General features: G+C 39.7%; 1 protein-coding gene across 2 annotated transcripts; it reads right to left on the bottom strand.

Annotated features, from left to right (window-relative positions):
- On the bottom strand, positions 1-10,615 carry si:dkey-175m17.7. 2 transcript variants are annotated; one of them, XM_021469094.3, is made up of 5 exons: positions 10,333-10,615; positions 7,185-7,242; positions 3,755-5,901; positions 2,851-3,156; positions 1-2,352 (listed from the first exon to the last, which is right to left on the bottom strand). In XM_021469094.3, the coding sequence occupies exons 3-5, from the start codon at positions 5,883-5,885 to the stop codon at positions 2,087-2,089; spliced, it is 2,703 nt and encodes a 900-aa protein (XP_021324769.2). In that variant the 5' UTR covers positions 5,886-5,901; positions 7,185-7,242; positions 10,333-10,615; the 3' UTR covers positions 1-2,086. The 2 variants fall into 2 exon arrangements, with proteins under 2 accessions (XP_021324769.2, XP_001345798.2); XM_001345762.8 differs by lacking the exon at positions 7,185-7,242.
- Positions 10,616-10,886: the final 271 nt, after the last annotated feature.

Here is a 10,886-nt window from a genome sequence, read left to right as displayed (position 1 = left end):
TCATTTATTGTGTTTTACTGTGCTCAAATTGCTTCATTTACTCAAATGGATTAAGTTCGCAGTACTCATTAGGATTAGTTTTTGAACTTAAATGGTTTGTTGCAATTGGTTTCCTCAAATGGTTTGAGTTGCCTTAACTTTATGTGTTTTACAGTACTCTGTTAGTTTAAGTTCTCTTCATTTATTGGGTTTTACTGTGCTCTAATTGCTTCGTTTAATCAAATGGATTAAGTTCACAGTACTCGTTAAGATTAGTTTCTGAACTTAAATGGTTTGTTGCAATCAGTTTCCTCAAATGGTTTGAGTTATTGGGTTTTACAGTGTGAGTAAACAATGACAGAATTTTCATGGGTCAACTATCCTTTTAAGCAGTGAACAGATTATAAAATGGTAGACACTCAATGTTTTAAGCTACACCTGCACACTTTCCACTTGTCATGCAAAGTTTTGCATAAACTACACATATCTACCTATCAACTTGATGTGCAGGTCTAAAATGTAAATCCAAACAAATCTGAAAAGAGAGAGAGGGTCATAATGATGACTTCACCTGGACGGCTCCAATCACAGTCATTTTGCACAGTAATAAACAGTGTAGATATTCCTTATTACAAAATTTTGCTAGTTGAATCCACAAAATCGTTCTCCTCCTAATTCCGTAACATCATATGCAGCATGAAAAAGCAATCCCAGCAAACAAATTTGTGTTTAATAGACATCTAATAGACATTTAAACGTAGACAGCTTGGCTAAAACAAGGCTAAACTTGGGCTGTCAGTGAAAATTTAATAGACATCTAAGAATATCCCACAACTAGACTACTCGTCAAATAGACAGATTAGACAGACTTTATATGTGTAGTTATTCATTTCTGTCTATTTGATGACTAGTCTAGTTTTGGCCTATTCTTAAATGTCTATTAGATTTGACAACCCAAGTTTGGCCTTGTTTTGGCCAAGACGAGTATGTTTAGACATCTTCTAGACATCTTTCAAAAACAAAGAAGGCTTGCTGGGATAAATCATAAAGAAAGAACACACAAAATAAATCTGTGTAAATGTTAGCCATTGCACTGCTTGCACAAAGCAAAATCACAGTTGAATAAAAAAGAATAATAAACACAAATTGTAATCTGTTGTCACCTTCTGCTCTTAAAATGTTTTTCATAGCACAGTGCTTAGTACAAACTGCCCTCTGTCCAATTTCACACAAGCAAAAAATACAAAAAAAAAAGAGTTTTGGATTTCATTTGTAATTAAAACGGCTGGTTCATGCCCCATGAAAAAATGTCCATAAGTAAATCTTAGTCTGAGCAAATATAAATGAAATCACTTCCACTTCTACATCAACATCATCATCAGTCTCTATTGCACACATCCCACACAAAGACACCAAAGATAAAAGATGCAAGATGTAAAATCAAGTAACAAAAATAGCTGTATCAAAAAAAAAATTCAAAGGCAAAATGAATTTCATGTCATTGGAGAATTTTATAAATAGTTGGCAGCTAATGCGAAGGTAACCCAAAAAAAGCACTTTGAACTGATCACCGAAATCAAAATATACTCTGTCTAGAAAAGTTCTTTGCACAGTGGAAGAGGAGTTTGAAGTTTGCTACAGCTTTTGGGTCTCGAATGCGATGCATGTCACAGTTCTGAGAGTCTCAAAACATTGGATCTTCTTCTGCGCTTGACAGCCAGAGAGTTCTTTGATTGTAGTTGTTTTTCTCCAAATACTTTTGACAACTTTTGTGTTTAGCCAAGTAATAATAATAGTAATAATAATTGAAGCGAATCAGGATATTATTGTGGAATAAAACTTGGCATATCATTAGCAGATTAGAAGAGTTGGTTGCCAACTGTCTGTAAGTGCTATTTATATGAAACCGAAAGACTTAAGAGTGGAGATAATTCAATTAAAATTGACTAAGTTCCATTATTTCTTTCAGACTGTTTTGTTATTTCTACCATCTCTCTCTATGTCTTCAGTCTCAAACTGCTTTAATATTTAATCTCACTCTCAATCTACTCCATTTTTTTCTTCTCGTATTTCTCTTATTTAATTTTTTCTTCCAAGCTCCACCCTTTTAAACTTGTGTTTCCAGGCCACTCAGTTTGGGGGTGAGGATTCGAGGTGTTACCCCAGAGTTGAGGTCCCTCTCGAACTCTAGCAGCTGGCCCATGAAGTTGAGGTTGGGGGACACTATTGGTCTGCGACCCCGCACATACTTATAGGCATCAGTCATGGTCATGAGTGTGTGCTTCATCAGGTAAGCAATGACAATAGTCGCTGAGCGGGACACACCTGCTTGGCAGTGAACAAGAACACCCCGTCCACACTGGTGAGCTTCCTCTGAAATAAAATAGGGAAAATAATGAATTCAAATTAGCTATAAAGACGTTCTGATAACATTATTTTCAAGAACACAAACCGACATTGTGGATGACACATCTTGCCAAGTCTTGGTTCTCTATGCCAAATAAAATGCCCCACTTCCATAGTACCACCTGTACCGGACTAGCTTAAACATGTCCAAAACTCATCCTGGAGGGTGGATGTCCAGAAGAGAGGAGTTTACAACCAACACTAGCAAGCCTTAATCTGCTAATCATGGCCTTCAGACTTACTAAAATCTTCCAGGTACATGTGTTGGAGCTTAAATTTTTTAAAATTCTGCCCCATCAGGAGCAGCATTGGACACCCCTGAACTAAAAATAATTGTTCACTGCCAAAGGCTATTAACAGTTTAAAAAAGAAAAAGACAAGCCTTTTGATACACTTTATCCATACCAAGACATTTTCATGGAGTCTGGGAATATGTCAAATACAAAAGTTGACACGTTCTCTTACCTATAAACTCAAAAACCTCTTCGAAATACTGTCGCAGGTTCTGCTTGCTGTTGTCAGTAGCGGGGAGCCTTTTGTAACGCACCAAGCCTGTGTCCAGATGGTAGAGGGGAAGATGGGTGGTGACATTGACCACAAAACCAATATTAAGATGAAGAAGTAGATCTAGATCCTGTGCATCTCGCTCGTTGCCCAGGAAAAGGAAAGGGAGGATGGGACTAATCACAGCATTCTCCACATCAGGAGTCATCACACTCTCGTCAGACAGTGATGCTGGGAGTGAGGAGGAAAGAGGGAGCGAAAGGTGCACTGGAAAAAACAAACAATAAAATAAAATGTTGCTTAAATTAGTTTGTATAATGAGATAAGAATGTAAAGTTTTTTAGACTCTTTTCAATCGTTTAGAAATGGCACAGGTTAAAATGCTGCTGAAACATAATGTCATAGAGCCCTTATGTAAGGAAATCGAATAGTTCTACTAATTTTAATCCCTCCTCCTTAACTTTCCTGTTTGAAGACTCTTCACTCTCCCCCATAGAATGGCTATTATCCTTTAGTTCTTTCAAAAAAAGAAACAACTTAAAGACCTGCAAAACCTGCAGACTGAACTTAGTTATATAACTACAACATCAAGGGTAATGTAAATCTAGCAATCTTTGGAAGCTAGGCTAACAAGGATTATGCACCCGACAGATTAACTGAACTATAATTTTAATTTGAATACTATCAGTGCATAAAGCCGTACAGCCTAATGGAAGATGAGAAAATGAAATCAAGGTCAGTATATTCATGTGGGATTGGCAATGTGGAGAGACTGTGTTCGTCTTTCTGAGCAGTAAATCGTTAAAACCACATAATATAGAATCCATTCAACCTGCTGTATACTTGTACATTAGTGTCTTTTTACCTCTTCCATTTTCCTCATCTTGTTCCCGGTTGAGTGAGTTCAGGACCAAGTGGAGCGACTGTGTGGAGGGTAAGGTGTGTCCTCCTTCCCGCTCTCTCTGTTTGGGCTTAGGCTTGATAAGTGTGGTAGGAGCAGAGGGTGGGGGCGAGAAGGATGGAGGTGAATCTGGAGAAGGAGAGCGCAGGGATGGGGATTGTGGAAGCACTTCATCATCAAAACCGTTGCCATCCCCCATGCAAGCATCTGCTCCTTTGTTCCATAGCCTCTTGAGGGAATCTCTGCCCTGGTCCCCACTACTCCCTGATCCAATAAAGTCTAAAACTGCCATCTTGCCTTGCTGGAGCCTTCTTCTTCCTGCTTGATCTGTCAACTGGGAACGAGTGAACTCCATAAGATTCCGACAGTCAAGGATTACAGGATTGCCACCATTGCCACTATTCTGGTTGTGGCCCATGCAGGTCCTCCCTGAGCCTGAATTGTGGTGGATAGGTTGGGTTTTCGAACGAGTCATCTTTTTTGCTAGTTCCTCTGGCCAAATTGTGCGTACACTGTAATCGTCATCATCGGGCTGGTATCTGCCCATGGTATGTGCGCCAACATTATGGCCCATGTTAGGAGGATTCCCTCTGTGTGGGTTAAAGGTAACTACAATGGGGTCACTACTGCAGTAGCTACATGTGGAGCTGCCAGTTTGACTTGCTTTGGGATTGCACCCACTGACGCAACTCTGGAGTGCTCGAAGAGGTGCAGATGAGGACAAGGGGGCACAGGGTAAACAACCCCCAACAAGTTTCTTACGGAAAGCAGCAGGACTCTCAAAACCTCCAGCCTCCCCAGAACAGGATGCACAACCTAATGGTCTAAGCAGTCCTGTACGACAATCTGAGACAGTGCTATTGGAAGAGGAGGTGTTGGTGGTGGAAGCAGTAGATAGACACCCTCCTAAAGTCTTCAGTCCCATGGTTCCGCCACCTCCGTTGGTAGCACTTGTTCCTTGGGCGTGGGAAAATGAAGAGGATGGGCTTGTATTATGACTGTGGCAGCCAGCCGTGTGACCTCTACCTCTTCTACAACGCACCAACCTCCAACAGCCACAGGGGTGGGAAAAGTCAATCGTACATGTATGGTCAGGACTGGGGAAGCCTCCCCGGGAAGATGTAGGTGAGAGAGGCAAGGCGTGAAGAATTTGTGGCCGATGTTCTCTAATTCGTGACGAACGGGGCTGACTGATGTGCTGGTAGGAGGAAGGGGCTCTGGAAGGGAGTGGGGGTGGGACAGCAGGGTACTGAGGGTTTAGGATGGCAGCATGAGGTAACGGGGCTGAACTGTGGTGACGGGATAGGCTGTGGGCGTGGGGCAGCTGGTGGCCGGGTCCCAGTTTGGAGTTTTCTTTGTTTCCAACAGATGATGCGTCTCTCTCACTGTGCAATGGGTAACTGGCAGTTGCAGAGCAAGTCTTTGATGACAAGTCTCTCTCTCTTGTTGGTTTGGATTTTGACTGCTGTCTTTGAGCTGGTACAAACTCTAATATTCCTCCAGGAGATACTGTAAGTTGGTTCGTAAGATGGCTACTGTGCGGAGTCCTGTTTTGACTCTGATGATAGTTCTGATGCTTCTCCACTAACTCGGAAGACTTTCCTTTGCATTTTCTTTCACCTTGCCCAGAATCCAAGTGCAGGGACACCCTTTTAGTTCTGCTTCCACTTCGGGTAAGACTGCTGCTGCGACCTTTTTCTATGTAAGATCCCCCTCTTCCACCTTTGTCCAAAGACACTTTAATGTCAATGGTATGTGTGTGCTTGTGAGGTCTGGGACCTAAAGTCACAGTCCCATTGCTGTGACAATGACTAGCATTGTGGTCACTCTCCTCGAAGAGAGCACCTCGTTCCCCTTTATCTCTCTGAACATGGGACGGCAGCCTGCGCTTGCATTCCAGAGACAGGTAGTTGGAACCTGGATAGGAACGGGGTGGTGGGGGTTGGGGTTGTGGTAAGCGGGGTGGGGGCTCGTTGTGAGTGCCTGGGCGGTGTGAGGAAGACTGTGATGTGGTTGGAGGAGAGGCCACACGCAAGGCCAAACTTTTGGGGCGCTGAATAACCACTATGCGCTCGTCAAGAGGGAGCGGAGGCATCTGGGGCTGAGCAAAGCTGTGTGGTTTGGAGAAAACAGAAAAAAGGCAAATGAATATTACAGTGCCCGTTATTTTTGTACTCATATAATTATAGAAATATGCACTTAGAAGTCATATTTATTATGTGAGTACTGCACACACAGTTAATTTTAGTCACAGCACACAGAATTACACAAACAATTGTGATGAGTTCGACACAGAAGGAAATCTTCTGTTTTCAGTCATTCACAACCTTTCTTAATTAAACACTGTGAAACAATAAAGAACGGCACACAGGGTACACCACAGACTTGTCAAATCCTAATATAACAGAAAAACCTTCTGACCCATTACCCTTTTAAGATCTGTCAAACGCATAAAGTAGGCCATTCATTATGACCACACATGCAAACCATGTGAAGAATAGTATAATTTAGGGGACGATTTGTAACGATGTTGCATCAGGGAAACACTGACTTAATTTGATATAGAATTCTGTAGTTTGTATTATCACCATTGTCTTGACATGAATTTATATAGTTTATCTTGAAAACATGTTAAAGGCAAACATGTAGTGAAATGTAAATGGTTTTTGTTATAATTTGTCTAATAATAGATACATTCTGGTGCTCTAATAACCCCTCTGCAGAGCAGTTCAGCTCATTATTCTAAATAATGACCATTTGAAACATTACCGTTCAACATTAAGGAATGTCAATGGAAAGTCCATGAGAATGTTAAAGTAATATATCAGCTATTAATGAACATTTAGTCATCATTTACTCCTCTCCAAACCCATAAACCTTTCTTTCCTCAATGAAACAGAAGAGGTCTTTTCTGAGCAACTGCAATAAATGGAGTTTTAATAATGATGGAATTACATGAATTTGACATGAAATATAAAGTGAAAGTCATATTAACCACTCTAATAAGTGTCCTTTATGAACGTGTGAAAAACAGCCTTGACTTTTCTCAGTGTGTATTCTATGGAAGAAAGATAGCAATTTAAGTTTGGAATGGCTGGAGAATGAATGACCAGCGTTTTCAATTTTATTCCTTTAGGAATAAGTACCAACGGGTGAAATCAAAAAGAGAGAACAAAGGAAAATGTGTATGTAAAAGAAAAACTAAGCAGCACAGAGAGAACGGTTACATGATGTGACATGGCTGGATCATCCATTGACCTCATGTATGAGGGAGGCATGCACAACAGTACTTCAGACATATACCCCACCACAACACACCCACACACACACACACAGACCCCAGGACAGAGCCAGCACACCATGCTCTTATTTCCACATGCATACATTCACGCACAGAGCCTGATGATGGTATCCTCATCCTCTTTGCTTTTTTCAGTCTTGCCTTTTGTAGCCTGTGGTGGTGAAGGGGGTGGGTGGTTACATTGACCCAGATTTGTCATATTGCAAGTCAACATCACTCCAATCACTTTAAATCACATGAAACACCTTATCAGCAGTATTTCACACACAGACCCCATGTGTAATGTTTTTTTTTGTAAGCGAATCACGTTTGAGCAGAAACAGCATCACATGCTTGAGGGTCAGCCTCTGTCAGAGATGTACAGCATCAGCATTGATGAGCTCATGTATCGGCTGAGTACCAACGCTACTACAAACAATGATTAGGTTTCACTGATATCACCACAAAGAACAGTGTGTGCGTGCTTGTACAAAGACAGCAATGTTGCAACAAAATGATAGCTGATGAATGAAAACAAACATGATCTGATTTGGTGTGTGATATTACAGAAAGACAGTCGTGGCTAAATGCGTCCCTTCTATTTTTATAACCTCTTCGGGATTGATGTAAACAGAGAAATGCAGAGATAGTTTCATTTTTGGCAAAGCATAGATGTTTATAAATGAATAAGTTAATTTTTCTAGTTGGTATAAGGGTAGGTAAATTACTCTTCTTCAAGGCATCCGAGCTCTGACTCCTTTCTTCTTCAGTAGAACAAAAGTCACTTGCCAAAAGTCTTGTCGGCTATCCAAGTTTTAGAAACAACAAATAACAACTTGACTTCTAGATGATCATTTGGTATCAGAAGTGGCTTATATGAAAGGCAAATGCCTCTAGATTATGCTGATTTTAATAAAATAAAATATGATCATGCCTTGACTTTTAATGATTTAATTAGGACAGTAAGGTCTGACTTTGCTTAGACAAAAGTCTTGTCACTTAACAGAAATAATGTACAGTATAGAATATAAAGTCGTGGTGCAGTGGACAAAGAATTCATATTGTGTTTAATTCCCATGAGCATGGAAGACTGCATCCATACATATCTGCAATGACTCAAATAACTTATTAATAAAGTCATCTGGAATGGCAAAGACAGCGTTCTTGCAAGACTCCCGGAGTTTATCAAGATCCTTTGGATACTTCATATGACCCTAGACATGCTCAATAATGTTCGTGTCTGATGACTGGGCTGGCCAATCCTGGAGCACCTTGAACTTCTTTGCTTTCAGGAACGTTGATGTGGAGGCTGAAGTATAAGGAGTGCTATGCTACTGAAGCTATGCCCTCTCCTGTGGTTTGTAATGTAATGGGCAGCACAAATGTTTTGTCTACCTCAGGCTGTTAATGTTGCCATCCACTCCGCAGACCTCTCGCAAGCCCCCATACTGAATGTAACCCCAAACCCTAATTTTTCCTTCACCAAACTTGACTGATTTCTGTGAGAATCTTGGGTCTATGCAGGTTCCAGCAGGTCTTCTGCAGTGTTTGTGAAGATTGAGAAGCAGCTCAACAGATGATTCATTGGAAAAATCTACCTTCTGCCACTTTTCCAAATGATCAACTAGAAGTCAAGTTATTATTTGTTGTTCTTACAACTGGGATTGACGAAAATACTTTTTTCAAGCAGTGTATTATGCAAGTAAAACACGATCAGCACTTTGAAATGAAAAGAAAAAACAAAACAAATGCCTGCTGATACATTGAGGTCTTATAAAGTGAAAATGATCATTATATTCAATAAACTGAACCTTATTAACAACATTATTGCCTTTAAGACAAGCATACAAGTTTTCTTCTTCTTATGCTAATATCATCAGTTCACAAACTGTCATAAGCATGCTCAAGATCATGAGCTGAGGCTGTGGATTAAAAGTAGTTATGTTATAATGTTATGTCAGTTGCGTGCATTGATCGATCGTTTTGCTGAACAATTCACCAAGAAGTGACAGGTTTTTATTTAGTCAGTAAATATGTATAGTTTTAACACTCAATGTGCCAGTAGCCATTGATTTGAATTTCATGAACTGCCAAAGGATGACGGTTTTTGCTAAAAATCTACTGAAGAAAAACCCAACTGCATCTAAGATTGCCTAAAGATTGTCTAAAGGTGAGTAAATTAACACAACATTTTCCTTTCTGGCTTTACTGTCCATTTTAGAGCTATATTAGGACAAATTAAAAATGACAATATGTCACATGAGTTCACTTGAATTAGTCAACTAGAATGACCTCACCCCCAAATCAATGTGTAATTACAATTTTAGTGTTTTGTCAAATACTGATTGCTAATTTGGCCTATTTGAACGTGTAAGCGAGCTTCATACAACAAAGTGCCAAAAAGCCCACATAAGCTATTAACGATAAAATTAGCATCCCAAATCTGCACACACATTCACGTGGATCATTTCCAGGCATGCTTTACATTGAAGTCTGCGACAGAAGCATCTAGGCCCGCTAACTATTCGCCTAATGAAATGGTTGCTCTTTTTAATCCATTATGAATTGTGGAAAGAGGTAAACATGATAAGGAGGTGAAATCCAGCGGAATGATTTCGCGCATCGTCACACGTCATTACGTTCATTGCCCCTAAATTTACAAATTCTCTCAGTTGAAAGCAGAATCACAGCAGTCATCACGAGCCTTTGTTTCTCCAAGCAAAACTGCCCTTTTTACGACGTCTAAAAATACGCTTATTTAGACGGTTCACAAAAATAAGCATTACTAATAGAGTAATGTTATCCAAGCCTAACTACTCACTGAAATAGAAAACAAGAGCGTCAGCCACTTAATTGCAACTGTATTGACTGTCACTTTGTTAGGCCATACTGATGCTGTCGCGCAATTTCGGATACGCTTTTAACGTAAGTCAGTATATTTCCACATCTGGGCTCAATTTAACATTTAAATTAGCATTGCCAAGAGAAATCATGCTAATTATATCACCAATGCAGCTGCGTTACAATTATAACAATTTGCTAAGCATGTGTTATTTGCTAGCAAGATTTAAGATTTTATGTTTTTTAATTATAATTCATTATTAATAAAAAACAATAGATGCATATATTTCCCCCTAAACGACATTTTGTTAAAGACAACAACAGATAGACACAAAATAAGTAGCCATTAAGCATTCTTTATAACCAGGAAACACAAAGCATATAAGGCCTCAAAAATAAAATAAAAAAATAAATGACTTACGTTATAATCTGTACGTCCGCTGTATCGTCATTATTTGTGATAAATTAGGTCCTTGTGTTTCTCAATTCCGCTTCAGCGCCGCGAGACATTTACATAGCTGCAGTTATCTATGGTCTGCCTTAATGTGCGGGTTGCGCTTTAAAAATCCAGCGATGACCATCAGCGTATAGCATGCAGACAGTTTATCCTCATAATGATCAAAGCGCTTGTAATGATCAGTTTGCACAGTTAATACAAAAACAATGTGTACGACAGCGCAATGCAACGTGCGCTTCTGTGTACTGTGCGTGTGCATGAGACAGCGCGCTGTGTGGGGGACGGGGGCGGGGTTTCTGTGTAGATGACATCATTCTAGGCCAATGACAAACTAAATGTGACGAAATGCTGCCCGATTAACGTAGCTGCTTTAAAATATTTAATTAATTAAATAAAATTAGCCACATAACCATGAAAAAAAAAGTATAAAAAAATGAATAGACCCTTTATTCGTATGTTCCTCAAAATTATTCTTAAAAGCATGTTTGAAAATAAATAATAAATAAATAATTTTAAAA

The sequence above is a fragment of the Danio rerio genome, chromosome 21 (assembly GCF_049306965.1).
Source record: "Danio rerio strain Tuebingen ecotype United States chromosome 21, GRCz12tu, whole genome shotgun sequence".
NCBI classification, from domain to species: Eukaryota; Metazoa; Chordata; class Actinopteri; order Cypriniformes; family Danionidae; genus Danio; species Danio rerio.
This window is presented reverse-complemented; position numbering and strand designations above follow the sequence as displayed.